The following is a 16756-nucleotide window of genomic DNA, read 5'->3' as shown; positions in this document are numbered from 1 at the left end:
AGTGGTTAAGTGTGCGGACTCTTATCTGAGAGTGCTGGGTTCGATTCCCCACTACTCCACTTGCAGCTGCTGGAATAGCCTTGGTCAGCCATAGCTCTCATAGGAGTTGTCCTTGAAAGCGCAGCAGCTGTAAGAGCTCTCTCAGCCATACCTACCTCACAGGGTGTCTGTTGTGAGGTGGGGGAAGAAGGTAAAGCAGACTGTGACCACTCTGAGACTCTGAGATTCAGAGTATAAAGCGAAATATAAATCCAATATATTATTATTATTTGAATGTTCAGAAAAGGTGATTCAGTTTGCACAGAATTTAAGCATGAATTTGATTTCTAAATATATGCCTGAATTTTAATGGAGATTAAGGCTTAACTCATTTGGACAAGAATTTGGGGGAAGGATCTCAGAAGCATGTAATTCTCTTTTGTTTTTTGGAGGGGATGACACCAAAGGCGTTTAAGGTATTCATCTTTAGAGAAATAATAAGCTTGTAAACATTTTGGTTTACCTTTTTGTGTAAAAATTAGGAACAGAATGTTAGGTGAATCTAAACATTTAATTTGCATCTAGTTGCTGGTAAAAGCAATTTAAAAAATAAAGAAACTCAATATTTGGACAAAGTAGATATTTTTGCCTTCAAAAAGATGTTTTCTTCTTGGTACCTTTCTGCTTAGAGACCTACAATCATGACCCTTTTATACTCCAAGTAATTTCTTCTATTTTTGCTGATTTTCCCCATCTTGTATATCTTCTTCCCTGCCACTTCTCAGATGTAGTAAGGAAGTACTTCTTCACCCAAAGGGTGATTAACATGTGGAATTCACTGCCACAGGAGGTGATGGCGGCTACAAGCATAGCCAGCTTCAAGAGGGGGTTAGATAAAAATATGGAGCAGAGGTCCATCAGTGGCTATTAGCCACAGTGTGTGTGTGTGTGTGTGTGTGTGTATATACACACACTGCCACATATACTGCCACTGTGTGACACAGAGTGTTGGACTGGATGGGCCATTGGCCTGATCCAACATGGCTTCTCTTATGTTCTTATGATATTGGATATTGGATTCATATCCGCCCTTCACTCCAAAGAGTCTCAGAGCGGCTCACAATCTCCTTTACCTTCCTCCCCCACAACAGACACCCTGTGAGGTGGGTGGGGCTGGAGAGGACTCTCATAGCAGCTGCCCTTTCAAGGACAACCTCTGCCAGAGCTATGGCTGACCCAAGGCCATTCCAGCAACTGCAAGTGGAGGAGTGGAGAATCAAACCCGGTTCTCCCAGATAAGAGTCCGCACACTTAACCACTACACCAAACTGGCTCTCCATTTGCATTTATCAACTTGATAACATCTAATCCAAAAAATAGCATCTCCTCATAATGGAGAGAAGATGCTTCTGACGGGAAGAGAAAAGAGTTTCTATTCTTCCATCATCTGAAAGCAAAGTTATTGGCACTTGCCCAGCCAGTTTAGAATGATGTGCCAGCTGCCAATCAGAGTAGCAATCAGGTGGGAGGTAGGCTCTGTGCCAACTGCTGTAAATTCCAGCATCCAGAAACTTTTGAGCATATTTAATGGGTTCATACAGTTAATAATTATATCTTTAACTAATCGGTTTTTTTGTTTTCTATTCTTCATTGTGGATGATGCATTGCTAAAGGAGATAGGTTTATCTAATTGCCGATCCCAAAAAGTGGAGTTCAGTGGAAAAGGGAGTGTTCGTGTGCAGACCATCTTGGTCCAGAAAGAGTATTCTTCTCTGCTTATTGCTATACATAGTGTCCTTAAAATTTCAGTTAAAATAATTTTTCTAGTTTTCTCCATCTTTTGAAATCTACCATAAGTATATGTATAATGTAGCTATATTTTAGAAATTATGTGTGGTAGACATATCCCTCACCTACTTTTAAAAATTATTATTGGATGGGAGAAAATCCTGTTAGTATTAAATGAGCTGAACTGTTTTTCAAGTTGCCTAGTGCTTACAGTTCATTTAGAATGAGAACCATTATGCTAGTCCCCAATAAAAGATGTGTCACAGTGTGTCAGAAATGTTTTCCTGTAGGGAACAAAAATTTTGCTGCCTTGACCTAGAATGATTTAAAAAATGAAAATACAAAATTATTCAGGTCAGTGAATTGTAACTGTGAAGAGCTCTAGGGGATCTCTCTAAACTGAGTGAGCAGACAACATTTTTGCAAATGAAGTCCAATGTAGGTATGTGTGAGGTGATGCATACTGGAACAGAAAGCCCCAACTTCAAGTGTATGCTGATGGGCTATTAACTGACTGAGATGGAAAGAGGCCTTGGGGTCCATAGTGGATCTCTTGATGAAAATGTTGACTCAGTGTGTGACAGCAGCAAAAAGGCAACTCCATGCTGGGTGATATTAGAAATGGAATTAAAAATAAAGCAGACGGTATTGTAAGATGTAGCTCTAGGATGGAACCTTATTTGGAATATTGTCAAAAATAATCTCAAAAATGATATTTCAGAGCTGGAAAAAGTACAAAGCAGGGAAACCAAAGATGATTAAGATGTTGAAGTGCCTTTCCAGTTAAGGAAATATAAAGATTCTGGGACTTTCAATTTAGCATAGAAGATACTAAAGAAGGACATGATGGTGTAGGGCCTGCAAAACAGAATTATTTCAACTGGCCTACAATAGCTAAATGGGAGAGGACTGCCAGTTTAATATTGGCTGAGCAACATCATCTATGAGCAACTGGGACCACCGTATGGACTGCTGTCAGATAAAAGTGCTTGTAAAACCAATACAAACTAAATTGCCTGCTGAAGAAGGTTGTGATCCCATCTATTTTTTTTCTGAGTAGCACCACAGTGCCGTTTTAATTGATTTTAACATTGTTAAGTTTATTGTTTTAATGCTGTTATTTAATACTGTTCTTTTGATTGACTGTTAGCTGTTCTGAGTCCATTCGTGGAGAGGGCGGAATATAAATCCAAAGCAAATAAAAGAAAATAAATAGTGAGAATGGTAGAGAGATCTTCTCCCTCAGGAGAACTCAGGACCACCCAATGAAGTTGATGTGGAGTAGATTAAAATATTCCAGGGGTGGCCATTGGTAGCCCTCCAGATGTTTTTTGCCTACAACTCCCATCAGCCATTGGCCATGCTGGCTGGGCTGATGGGAATTGTAGGCAAAAAACATCTGGAGAGCTACCGTTGGCCACCCCTGAAATATTCCATTAAATATTAAGTGAATAAATTGTGAAATTAGCTGCCTGGGGATGTAGTGATGGCCACTAGACAGAATGGATTTGATTTAAATCACTAGTCAGTAAGACTCAATTTAAATAATTGTTTTCTATATAAAGAACTAATTTTTGCTGGCCTTAATATTTACTACCCAGATGAAAATTTCATTTTAGTATAGTAACGTTTCAGGTTAGTTTTAGTTATATGGATAATTGTGAAATCACTGCAAGGTGAACTGTCTCCAGTTTAATAGGTTAATTATTCATATTTGGGCAACTTTTCTGCTTTACTTAATTGGAAGGAGACAAATAATAACGATAACCATTTACATTGTTTTATCTGCTAAAACAATAACATTATATAGGATATGTATTCTTGTATTTGCTTACACTTCTGTGAGGATATGCTTATGAAGACCTCACAATCTCTGGAGTATTCTGCTCAAAAAGTTTCACTGCCATTTGTACTGCTTGCCCCTCCCTCCTCATGCTTAGCTCTTAACATATCCTTCTCTTCCTTCTCCAGACCTATTCCACCCAGACAATTTTATATTCATCAAACTTCTTGAAACTTAGCACTTAAGAGATAAGGGGCTGATTCTGTGTGCATAGATTTGCAGAGGACCAATAGAACTGAAGTTTCTTAATCCTGTATGTTTATTTTATAACGTTTTTTTTCTGTGAAGAAGAGGCATGTGATCTCTGCAGACACAAATTCAGTTTTGAGGACTGTAAAATGGAGCATCTGTGATAATACCTTTTAGATAGAAAAATTGCCCAATAATCTTACAGAAACCTCTGGAAGAACATGTTGTGAATGGATTAATGGAATTCATTTACCAAAAAATATAAACATTGCATGAATATACAGCCTCATGCTACATAATTAAAAACTAATCCTTATTTCATGGTGAATAACCTTTGGACTATAATGTGTCCTAAATAGAAAACTTATAGATAGATTTTTCTTCCAGAAGCATTTTATTTGAAAACAATTTAAATTAAAAAAAAAAAAACCAACTTAAATGTAAAAATCAGTTTTTAATTTTAAAAAAAGTAATTGGTTTTTATTTACCCTGCCACTAGCAGAGATGGCTTTAAATGGGAATTAGACATGGAAATAGATCCATCAGCACTTCAGGGCAATTGGTTAGCTGCTGTGGGAATCAAGATGCTTGTGTAGATGAACTATTGGTCTGATCCAGCAGAGCTTTTCTTATGCTTTTGAACTCTATGGCTGAGCTGTACCCCATGGTTTTTTGACAAAATCCTGAAAATAAAAAGCTTTTAAATTTAATTTTGTTTTAAATTTTGATTAATATAATTAATTCAAATATAAATTTTGATTAATATAATTAATTCAAATATAAATTTTGATTAATATAATTAATTCAAATATAAATTAATCATGTACCATAATAATATTTGATGTTTTTATAATTTCCTATAGCTCATTATTCCTTAGTAGATAGGCTGATGGTAATTTCTTACTTTTTTGAAACTGAATAACGCAATCAAAGAGAAAAATACAAGTTGTATGTCTAATAACTTTATCCACTAAAACTATAATTTCTTCATTGCATTAAAGTGAATTCTTATCATTGGTCTCTAGAAGGCCATTTATATATTTCCTGACAGGCTCCACTGCTCATAAAAACATTTTTTTTGCTGGTGTCGCCTTTACATTTCCTCTGTAGACAGACCTCATGCTCTAATTATGCATGCTGAGAGGCACAGGCATGCTAGAGTATTGGTGAACTTTCCCTCAACAGCTGTCTGCCAAGCTTTCTCAGTGTTCAGCAGCAGTCTGAGTGGTCTAATGTAAGAAAGTAACAAGCCCCCAAAGGAAATGTCCTCTTCACAGTGAACAGTCACATCGTCATATAATTTAAGGAGATCACCTCTTGGTCTTAACAGTCTTGGGAATAACTTTTCCATTTAATTTTCATTGTGTGCTTCATGGCATATAAAATAGCACAACAGCTGCAGAGTATAACAGCTGTAGAGTAATAGACAAAGAAAATAGAACATAATTTTTTTTTTAAAATATATATATATATTCCAATGTTTTATCATGGTGATACATGTTAATGTGCAAAAACAGAGAGGTACCTTATGTAACTTCAGGAAAAGAATGTTCCAATCTGTATTTTTTTAAAAAGAGACAGAGCTTTCTGTAAGAAAGTGGACTAATTTTTCTTGCATTGTTGTGAAGTCAGGATGCAGATGAGCAGGTTGCATATACTCAAGAGACATGGGCTCAAAAACAGCTTTAGTCATGGCTGCTATGACAAAACTGGGTGGTACATTAGATAGTAAAAGTAATATATAGATAAAGAGTACATGTTTGAGAGCTTGCTTTTTGAGTGCATATTTGATAGCTTTTTAAAACTCCATAAACTAATTTTGTTCCTGTTATCTCATTTTCCTAATAGGGAGCAGTCCTCAAGATAGCCCAAGAAACTTCTCTCCTAGTGCCTCAGCCCACTTTTCATTTGCACGAAGGTAGGAAATATGTGTGTGTTTCTTAACATGTCCTAACTATACTGTGTGCATATTTATTAATAATATGATTAAGAAAGTGATAGAACTGTATTTTTTATTAAGATGAAACACAGCTAGCCTTCTTAATATATTTTGGTTTATATTGCTCAATAGTTGCAATACATAAGGTCACCTTTATTTAAAAATCAGGCATTCAACAGCTGTCAAACTATAAAGAATTTGCTTTCACAAGAGCAGAAGGCTGCTTTTCTTTAATCAACACAGGAAACAGAATATGGAACCTCGCACTGGATCATAAACTAGCCGCCTTGATTTGTAATAATTGACATATTTAATATTATTTTAAAACTTGTTAATTGTCTCATGGAATATAATAATACATTTCAAGAGTGAGTTATTTTACTGCGAGCTAGCTCTGCCTAATCTATTGCATAGCTTTCAGCAGGTTCATTATATATAGTATTATGGGAGTTTACCTACCTCAGTGATTCTCAAACAAGACACCCCACAAATTAAAAGGAGCCAGCTGGGATAGAATTTAGTGACAGTAGGGACGTATCAAGAGAGATTGTAGCTGCCATGTCATTTTGCTGTATTAACTAAACTGCAAGTCTAGATTGACGTATCCAAAGGTGAGTCTGCCATTTGTCAGATGCTGTCAACTGGTGAAGGTGCCTTCTTCTGAACAGAGAATAAAAAATTGAGGAAAAGGATGTCCTTGCTAGGAATTGGTCCTTCCTGTGTTAGAACATACAGAATTTAAAACTCCAAAGAGAAGGATGAGAGTATTTTATCCGGAAGCATATGTGAGAAATAATGTTGGTACAGTCATGGAAGATATATTTGAAATGGCACAGTAATATCTCATTTACATAACTGACCTCTTTGGATAATCAGAAACTGTGGCACTAAGTTTACTTGTAGATTCACTGTAGGTGAGGTAACAGGCACTTACTTAACTGTAGCAAAAATGGCTAAGAACTACACTTGAATGTTTTTTACTTGAGAGTTCAATATTGTTTCTTAGCCTTGAGGGTCCGTGATAATCTTTCAGGAGATAATTTTTAATTTTCCCCCTAGAAACTGTTCAATGGCATACTGAAAAAACAGGGAAGGGGAGTTAAACTAAAAAAAAATGAACTCACAGACGATTTAAAAGTATTTTTAAAAGCATGCACAGATCTCTGGAGTGATGTTTTAGGTCATATTTATGTTATTTGTATTCATCCCCTCACCCCATTATGTACACTGTGATGGAGAATACCTTCAAGTCTATATGCTTTAATGCAAGTAAAAGGTAACATATGATGTAGTTGTTAAAATTCGTGACCTTCCTTACCTTGTTTTATCTAATGTGTTCAATATACTACTGTATTTACTTAATAGGAAGAAGAAAGACCCTTAATGTAAGATTGCACTCTTTGAAATGTTATGTATATATACACACACAAAGTATTATTGGACATAACTCTGTTATGTGTGAATTTAAGAGGACCTCTCTTTTTTATGACATACCTGTGGAAAAAATTGAGGATTGCTTTCTTCACTCAGTGGATAATGCATTACAGCAATCATTTGCAACTGGGTCTTCCTGTTTCAGCGGCCCCGTGGCGCAGAGTGGTAAAGCAGCAGTACTGCAGTACTGTGGTCTGAACTCTCTGCTCACAACCTGAGTTTGATTCCGGCGGAAGCTGGATTTAGGTAGCCGGCCCAAGGTTGACTCAGCCTTCCATCCTTCTGAGGTCGGTAAAATGAGCACCCAGCTTGCTGGGGAGAAAGTGTAAAAGACTGAGGAAGGCAATGGCAAATCACCCCGTAAAAAGTCTGCCATGAAAACGTTGTGAAAGCAACGTCACCCCAGAGTTGGAAACGACTGGTGCTTGCACAGGGGACCTTTCCTTTCCTTCCTGTTTCACATAGGCTGATTTCGCACTGACCTTTTACTGGCGCGACCACCCTCCTCACGCCGGCGGATCTGCAGGGATTTCGCACCAGAAGCGCTGGCGCAGCCAAAAGAGCCGGCAACTTCCGTCCCGAAGCCAGCTCAAACGGAAACCGCCAAGAAGCAGGAAAACGTTTGAGCTGGCTTCGCGACGGAAGTAGCCGGCTCTTTTGGCTGCGCCGGTGCTTCTGGTGCGAAATCCCTGCAGATCCGCCGGCGTGAGGAGGGTGGTTGCACCAGTAAAAGGTCAGTGCGAAAACGCCCATAGTGTATTGAGAGTGCATTATTCAACATGTGAAAGCAGCCCTACCTAGTCTTGCATTTGAATTAAGACTGTTTTATTTATTTATTTATTTATTTATTTGGGATTTATATCCCGCCCTTCCCACAAGTGGCTCAGGGCGGCTTCCAGTGATAGATCCAACAAAATTACAGTATTTAACATATAAAGGGATCAGCATTTAAAACAGATAAAAACAGATAAAACCATGGTTATCAATAAATATTAATAAATATTAATAAATATTTCAACTGTATATAAAAGAAAGAAATCCGGCAAGTTACATTAAAATTCTCAAGCTAGGTATAGGCTAGCCGGAAGAGGGTCGTCTTACAGGCCCTGCGGAACTGTACAAGGTTCCCCAAATGTTGCCCATTTTAACCTGCAAGATCTTTTGGTGTTGACATTAACATTCTGTGGCAGGCAGGAATAAGGAAACAAAACCAAGGTCTGCTCCTTGTATCCTTAAATAAAGATGTGATAATGGCCCAATAAACATTTTAGTTGTTAAAAATATAAGCTTGAGTTCATCTAATATTTTGCATTTATTTCATTCTTCAGCTTTTCAAAAAAAAATTCCTTCCAAGTTATATATATTTTTAAAATAATAGTTCACAGAACAATAATTGACAGTACAACAAGTTTTTTGGACCACAGATTGCATCTTTTACATTACTGATCTTCGTGTTTTACACGTCAACCTGCATATAATTACTAATTTTCTCATAATTACAAGCACTACCATTGGCACAATGCAAAATAGCAAAGGCAGCTTCTGCCTTTCACTGGAGAAAAAGGTTCCATATACATAGAGAAAACCCAGTTGTGCATACTAAATTTCCCCTCACTCACAGAAGAAAACAGAAAAACTTATATACATGTATGGCTCAGATACACTACAACCCATGCAATATGGCTTGTGTGAAGTGTTAGAACTTTGTAGGTGCAAAAATCAGGTTTTTTTAAACTGTCCTCTTCTTCCATACTGTTGTAGCTGGGCAGCCCAATCCAGAGCTAAGGGGTGGCCAGCCACGGCGTAGCTGCCATGCCGCTAGTAGACTTCCTGAGGACTTTGGCACGCTGGAGCGTGGAGAGGGGAGAGGCATAGCTTGCCATGAGGGAGACGGTTGCCATGGCAACACCGCTGGCGGAGGCATGGAAGGGAGGCGGACGCAGCCAGAGGAGAGGGTCAGCCCACCTCCCACCCCCCCATTGGCCAGGCCTGGTGCATACACTGCGGCTCATGACAGTCAGGGATGGGGAGAGGCAGCCCCAGAGATGCTGATAGTCATCCCCAACCCACCCCCAAACAGAGAACGGAGTCAATGATGGGCAGACCATCACAGGCAAAGGAGAGACAGCCCACAAACATGGGGAGAAAATGAGAGTGAGGCTGGGCATGCGCGCACAAGAAGCCTGGCTTGGTGGCGAGGTGGGGATAGGGGTGAGGCAGGCCCGCACGAGACCATGGAGAAATCGTCAATCCCCTCACACCCTCCCGCTGTCAGAGACTCTGCCAATGGCAGGCAGACAAGCAGGAAGTACCAAGTGCAGGAGTTCGCTGTCATAGATAGCAGCTGGAATGCGTGTCTGGGAGTGAGCAACCCAGCAGCAGACATCCCCCCACCCAGAGACCCCCTGTGCTGCCCTGACACCCCCTGCCATGTGCACGGAACACCTCCCCCTGGGGCCGCAGAACTCAAGAGTGCGAGTGCATCAGCCACAGAACAAGTCCACTTCATCAGCTTCCCCCTTAGTGTCCTGTGCACAACAGCCTTGTGGGGTTGGGTGGCTGTCAGCCCGGGCAAGCTGAGGGGTGGCCCTCCCCTCCCCTGTCCAGCCATGCGGGGCAGCATGGCAGCTCATAGACCATTCCCCCCAAAAACCAAGTCTGCCCACTCTCCCAGGCATTCCCTCGGAGAGGCCATTAATGGGGGGGGGGTTGCCCAGGGAATGTGCAGCAGATGCGAAGTAGGAGAGGCAACAGATGGCACAGCTCAGACTTTATTTTTCTGGAACAGAGTGCAACAGTCTCCCTGGCGCGCGCTGGGCAGTCTCGCTGTGGGTTGGGCTCCATTCTGAATGGTGGGCAGAAACAGCTGAGGGAGTGGGGGGCGGTGGAGTGGCACACGCGGAAGCCTCTGTGTTGGAGTCCCACCTGCAAAACGGAGATAGAGATGAAGAGCACTTGCAGGGGCGGTGGCTGAAAGAGCGGGCTGCATTTCAGCCGGGCGCTCTCTTAAAGGGACAGTCTCTGACCCACCTCCCCGCATCGGGGCAGCTGTCACACACACACACACACACCCTGTGCCCTGCCAGGGGTTGGGAATGCGGCAGAGGGCAAACCAAGGGAAGGGACCAGGCTGCAGCACAGGGGAGCAGGGTCAGCAAATGGCCCCTGCTGGAGCCCACTGCCTGGTTCAAGTGCCAGAAACGCTCGCACACCGAGCGGTCAAGAACGAGGGGAGGGGGAGGCTGGGGGGGACAGTGGAACTTACCCAGCCATGGGCAACAGTCCTTGCATGCAGAGCCTCTGGGAGCCTGGAACCTGTGGAGACCTGGAAACGAGCAGTTAGCCCCAGGGGAGAGACCTCTCTCTCTCTCTCCCTCACAAGTCAAAGATACTGTCAAAGCAACCGTGGAGTGCACAACCCGTCACCAACGTGCCTGCCTGTCCATCACTCTAAGTCTGTATTGCTGGGAGCTTGCTGGCAGAGCTTCCCACCATGCGCTCTTCTCCCTAACAACTGAGTTGTGCACGGCCAGAGCAGAAGTATTTCTAGGAGGGGGGAGACCACGACTGGGTGCTGGGGAGGGGGCTTGTCAGCCTGAGGCTCAAGGGGATTGGCGAGGCAATCACGTCGCTCCCTAAGTGGTTTGCCAGCTTCCACAGCGGTGGAGGCAGTCTTTGTTTTTGGTTTCAACGAGTGCCTATGGGGCACGCTGCTGTTTTTGCAGGCATAAAGTTGCACCTCTCGGGGGGGGGGGGGGCATGTCATGGGCCAAACTGCTCAGGTAGCTGCCTAAGCCCGGCCGCGCCCCCAACTCCACCCTCTCCTCCGCCTGAATGCCGCGCTCTGCCTCACTTTCACCCCTGCTCAGGCGAAGCCCTTAGGCGCCGCTGCCCTTGGACAGAGTGACGCTCGTGCATCCCCCCACCCACAGAACTCCCCTCCACTGGGGCGGCGCCGGTCGTACATTGTTGCAAACCCTTCCTGCACCCACATACCGGCTCGTCTACTCCTCAAAGACTCCCCCCTCCTCTGGATTGCGCTCTAAATATCATACTTCAGAGTTGATAAATTTTAATAATTGCTACATTTTGAAAATATTTCCATGAGGAACCACCCTGTATCTTAGTTAAAACACACACACTTCCTTTTTCTTAATACTGGAACAGGACTTATAAAACATGTCCTCTTTACTACTTGGTTCTTATTGCTTAATGGATGTATCAAAGGTGACAAAGCACCCCTCTACATGGTGCCAAACACATCCTCTACATGGCCTTCCTCAGTGTGTCTCAAGGTACCATTACTGGAAATGGATATGTACTGAGAAGAACTAGAGCTTAAGATAAATCAAAACACCAGTACAGACACTGACCAAACTTACTCTGTAATTCAAACAATTCAGGTGTTTGAATTATGGAGTAAGTTTGGTCCGTGTCTGTACTGGTGGGATGGTAGGCAGGGCAAAAGACACAACTTGGTAGTGTGAAGGCAGAGGTCCATTTTTTAATTGCATCTTTTTTGTGTCCCTAATGGTCAGCAAAGTCTTAATGAGTAAAGATTTAGGGGTGTAATGCTGGCACCTGCTCAGTACACTCAGAAATAATGTAAAATGTCATATGAATTAAGTTTTAATTTTGTTTGAATTGTATATGCAAATTATATATTTCTTCCGCTTTTTTTTAAACTTGCTTGGTACAATTACGCTGCAGTCATGGGCACCGAAATGAAAGGTAAATGTCATAAAATTGATAACTCGACTTTTGTGTTTTATGTATTTGATTATAAATTTCATTTCTCATTAGATCCCCCCCCCCCTCCATAAGTTTTTTCCATTCCAGGCCATTTGTCCCAGAGGGAAAGGGGAAATGCTGGAGTTATTTTCCCATTTATTTAATTATTCAAAATAATTATATAAATATTTTTCTGTCATATACTCAAAGCCGTTTCCAGATGTACAGGTAATACTATAAATTAACATTAAATAAAATATTAAAAAACAACAATAAATCAAACCATCAGTACAACACTACAGTTTTAAAAGACACTTCAAATAGTTCATCTTTATACTTTTTCCTAAAGATTGCCAGAGATAATACTTTCTGTTATATCTCTAGACAGCCTGTTCCAGCCTGAAAGGCAGAGGGACTTGGGGATATTAAGTCTGGAGGAAAGGAGAATGCAGGAAGATTCTTTAAGAATTTGAAGGGCTGTCACTTAGAAGAGGACAGAGAGCTGTTCCTGTTGGCAGCAGAGGAGAGGACTCACAATAATGGGTTAAAATAAGGGTGGGAAGGTACTGACTGGATGTTAGGAAAAACCTTTTTATAGTACGAGTTATTCAGCAGTGGAATCAGCTATCAAGAGAGGTGGTGAGCTCCCACTCACTGACAGTCTTTATGCAGCAGCTGGACAAACACTTGTCAGGAATGCTGAGAGTCTAGGCTGATCCTGCATTGAGCAGGGGATTGGACTATTTGGCCTGTATGGTCCCTTCCAACTCTGTGATTCTCTGACTGGGGTTGCCACTGAAAAAGCCAAAGGTGAAAATGTCCCATTGTCCCTGATTGTTTGGACTGTAAATGACAGCTGATTTTGAGGGTGTGTAGTGCCTGAAGAAGCAATTTAGAAAATATGTAGGTCCCAGATTGTTCTTTAAAGTTTAAAAGCTAGCACATTGAATTGAACTTTGAAACAGGTGCTAGTATAGATGTTTCAGGATATCAGTAATATGGCTCAGTTTATTAAATCTTCTCAGCAAGTAGGCAGCTGTGGTCTGTATGAATTGAAGTGTTTAAGCGGTCTTCAGAAGCAGACCAAAGTGAGTGCATTACAGTAATCTAGACTTGAGGTTTACAGTAGCATAACTACATTGGCCACATCCAGGAGTGGACACAGTTTTAGAACTAAATGTTAGTTAACCAAGGCATACTTAGCAACAACACGAACCTTTTTATCCATCTGCAAGGCTGTGTACAGAATACGTCCAGACCATTCACAGAATACATCAAAGTTATAGCTACACCAGCCATTCTAATCAGTATTATCTGGCTCCTGTCTGAATTTATCTTGTTCTCCCATAGTTACTTGACCACATAACCTAATCTGAAGCTGTAGTCAGAAACATGTGTACAGTTTTGTGTCATCTGCATACTGATAACGCCTAATCTCACAACTCTGGATAATACTACAAACTGGCCACACACAGGTATTAAACAGGGAGTAGAGAGGACATAGCCCTGGGTTCCTTCACATGCCAGTTCCTAGAGACCAGGTCCATCTCATCCCTGTACTCTCTGTGTACTCTAGTGCAGAAGAAAGACTGAAACCAAAGGGACTTCACAAAAATTTGCAATAAGTTCTTGGATTCTGGAATTGTCAAATGAGCAAAAGGGGAAGGAGGCATATGTTGCCAGTCACCTTGCAGGGATCCAGGAAACCTCTCTGCCTTATTCAGTGGTTTTTGATAAGATGGTCTAAATTGAACACTCCAAAAAGAGCAAATGTAATCACCAAGTGATTTGTATGTTTAACTCCCTAGTTGCAGAGTCTAGTGACTGTTTCATGTTATATTTGGTAGATGTTCCAGGGACAGCAATCAACTCCGCCTCACTCATTGTTGCAGAGTCGGAAGAACCCCCTAAGGATTCATATGATAACGCTTTGCACCAAGAAAGACTTTTGAGGCCTCTTCTGCATCTCTTAGGGTCTCCATGGCTAATTCACTGCTCTCTAGAGCTAGTTTCTTCTGTGTCACTGATCTTTCTTTGGCAGACAGTGGCATCTTGGAAGCATGAACTGAAACAAATAGCCCTGGCACTAGTTTTTGCAGTTATTCCTCTTTTAGGCAGTATCCAATTGTCACCAAGAGCTTTGGCTTCCACCATGGCAGCCTACAGAAACACCTGGCTGGGAAGTAGATCCAGGGTCCTAATTCCAGAGTTTTGCAGAATAATGAGGTGGTTCTACAAACCAAACCTTCTATCATTCTTGAAATTAACTCAGTTCTTCAAAGGGTTGAAGAACTTTAAAAAAAATTATTAGCAGCCTTTCTACCTTGTGGAACTCAAGGCAGCTTACAATATAAATAAAACAATGACTATGAAAAGCACATAAAGGACTGTAATTTAAAATCTCCAATTAGGACTGCCAGTAAATAAAAACTAAATTAGTCAAATGCAGTCCTGAATAAAACTATTTTCTGTTGTCTTCTAAGGATAGAAAGTGAAGGGTACAGGCACACCTACCTTGGGAGGTTGTTCCATAATTGTGGGGCTGCTGCCAAAAAGGTCCTTTCTCATGTGCCCACCAGACAAGCTTCTTTGATTGGTGGAACCATTAGGAGGACCTCTCCCTTGGATCTTCTCCCAGGCAGAAACATATGGGAAAAGACAACCCTTCAGAAACCCTGGTCCCAAGACATGTAGGGCTTTAAAAGACAAATGCGGCACCTTGAAATGGACTTGGGAACAAATTGGTAGTTCATGTAATTGCTGGGCTATGTAGTAGACTCAAGCATTGCACATGTGTTAGGTGCTGTGAAGTCAATTCTGATTTTTCGCAGCCTTATGAATTAATGTTCTCCAAAGTGTCCTGTCTGTTGTTCAGACCAACAGCTGCTGGTGATCCCTGGCCCAAAAGAAGTCTGCCTCAACCAGAGCCAGAGCTTTCTCAGCTCTGACACTGGCCTGGTGGAACACTCCCCCAAGTGAGATCTGGGGCCTGTGGGATTTAATGCAATTAAATTTAAAAAGCAGGCTATGGTTTAGGCAGCAGTAAACCATCTACACTGGCCTCTCTGCCGTATTCCATCTACTGTCGCCGAGAGAGGTATTTGTGAGTTTTCTGCATTGTGCAAGGGGTTGGATTAGATGACCCTGGAGGTCCCTTCCAACTCTTTGATTCTATGAAACATAAGCAGATTTTCTTAATTCAAGCCTGTAGCCAGAATTTTTTTTGCGGGGGGGGGGGGCACCAGGGAACTGGTCGGGCATGACATCGCTTTAGAGTAGACTTCAGAAAATAAAAAATAAATAAATACAGGCATATGCCAGCTCTAAGGGAATAATGGTTAACACTCTCTTTAGTTAACACTTTGCTGTTGATCAGGAAAGCTTTCATGAGCAGGAAGAGGTCATCCTGTGGCTCTTGCAGCTTGATCCCATGAAGTTCAGCATGCCTTTCTGGCCACAAGATCAAGCAGAAAACTGCCTTGAAATGTGCACTGCCTGTCTACTTCCATGCAGTGGTATCAGGCATGTGGCACTAATGTTAAGGAAGATGAGAGACTCTGGGTGGCTCCCACCAGCCCATTAGGTGCCACTGGGTAGCTCCCATAGGGCAGTGCTGTTTTTGGGCTCCAGTTCTTAATCCCAGCCCATTAACCAAGGGAGAGAGATATAGGTGGGAGATAGAGTGTGCTGGATGTGAAGCGCAAGGTGAGGGTTAGAAGGTTGGTGGCTGACTTGGTGCCAATTCCTGAGAGCCACTGGACAGTGGTGGCCTCACTGCAACTGTGCGTGCCCAGCCAGTCTGGGTCACATGACCCAGGTTGGTGCAGGTGTAGTGAGGCTGCTGCTGCCCAGCAGAGTCAGTCCATGGAGCAGCCAGCTGCTAGTTTTGGGCCCACCAGCTGACTAATCACAAGCAGAGTGCAATGAGGACTGGAGAAGCCACAGGACCGGAAGGGCAGGGTGCAGCATGGCTGAAGTAGCACAGATATAATTATTTTAAAAACATGTTTTTTTGAGTATTGAACTTGTGAGGCATGGCTGTAAAGCAGGAGAGCATGGGTCCGAGATGCCCTGCCATAGCCTGATTTGATTTCTGTATTGGCTCTCTGGTGATGTTCATATATGCATGATTGCCTGAAACATGTGTTTGCAATGAACAAATTGTTGTCCTCACAAATTTCTATGAGTCAGTCTCCTACTACATTTTGTGCCCCTAGTCTAAATCTTTCAATAATAAAAGATTTCAGGTTTTCACGGCTGGTAACATCATTAGGGTTTGTAGACTCTTTCGGGATCAAGTGCCGTGTTCTACTGGAGAAAGTTTTCCTTCCAGACGTTTCGTTCTCAGCTGCGGAGAACATCCTCAGTGGCGTTGCAGCCGGAGCAGGCGCTCAGACCTTCTTGGCTGCTGCAGCTGAGAACGAAACGTCTGGAAGGAAAACTTTCTCCAGTAGAACACGGCACTTGATCCCGAAAGAGTCTACAAACCCCTTTCAATAATAGTTTATTCTGATTTGTTTCCTACTTCTGAGTTCCAGTCACCTATGATTATCAGCACAACTTGTTTAGAGGTGTGATCAGTTTCTTCCTTGACACTTGCACAAAAACTTTCAACTTCTTTCTCATCAGCATCTGTAGTAGAGGCATAAACTTGAATGATGATCATATTTATAGACTTTCCATGCAGTCTGATTGATATTATTTGGTTTGATTCTGCATTGTAATGCCTGATTGCCTATGCTACATCTCGCCTCACTATTAGCAAAACTCCATTTGTTCTGGATTTGTCATTCCCTCAGGAGGTGGTGGGCTCTCCTTCCTTGGAGGTTTTTAAACAGACGCTAAATGGCCAT

At 42.0% G+C, this 16756-nt stretch overlaps 1 protein-coding gene across 11 annotated transcripts in view; it reads left to right on the top strand.

Moving 5' to 3' along the window:
• MAST4 (microtubule associated serine/threonine kinase family member 4) overlaps positions 1-16756 on the top strand; it is a 478500-nt gene that overhangs the window by 366320 nt on the left and 95424 nt on the right. For 7 of the 11 annotated variants that reach the window (XM_060235886.1, XM_060235883.1, XM_060235892.1 and 4 more), the window contains 2 exons: positions 5648-5717; positions 11883-11903. In XM_060235886.1, the coding sequence (XP_060091869.1) occupies positions 5648-5717; positions 11883-11903 (91 nt within the window). The remainder of the gene's footprint in view (positions 1-5647; positions 5718-11882; positions 11904-16756) is intronic. The other 4 variants (XM_060235887.1, XM_060235884.1, XM_060235890.1 and 1 more) reach the window with 1 other exon arrangement.

Source organism: Heteronotia binoei, chromosome 4, assembly GCF_032191835.1.
Source record: "Heteronotia binoei isolate CCM8104 ecotype False Entrance Well chromosome 4, APGP_CSIRO_Hbin_v1, whole genome shotgun sequence".
NCBI lineage: Eukaryota > Metazoa > Chordata > Lepidosauria > Squamata > Gekkonidae > Heteronotia > Heteronotia binoei.
Note: the sequence above shows the minus strand (reverse complement) of the source record. Positions and strands in the feature narration are given on the sequence as shown.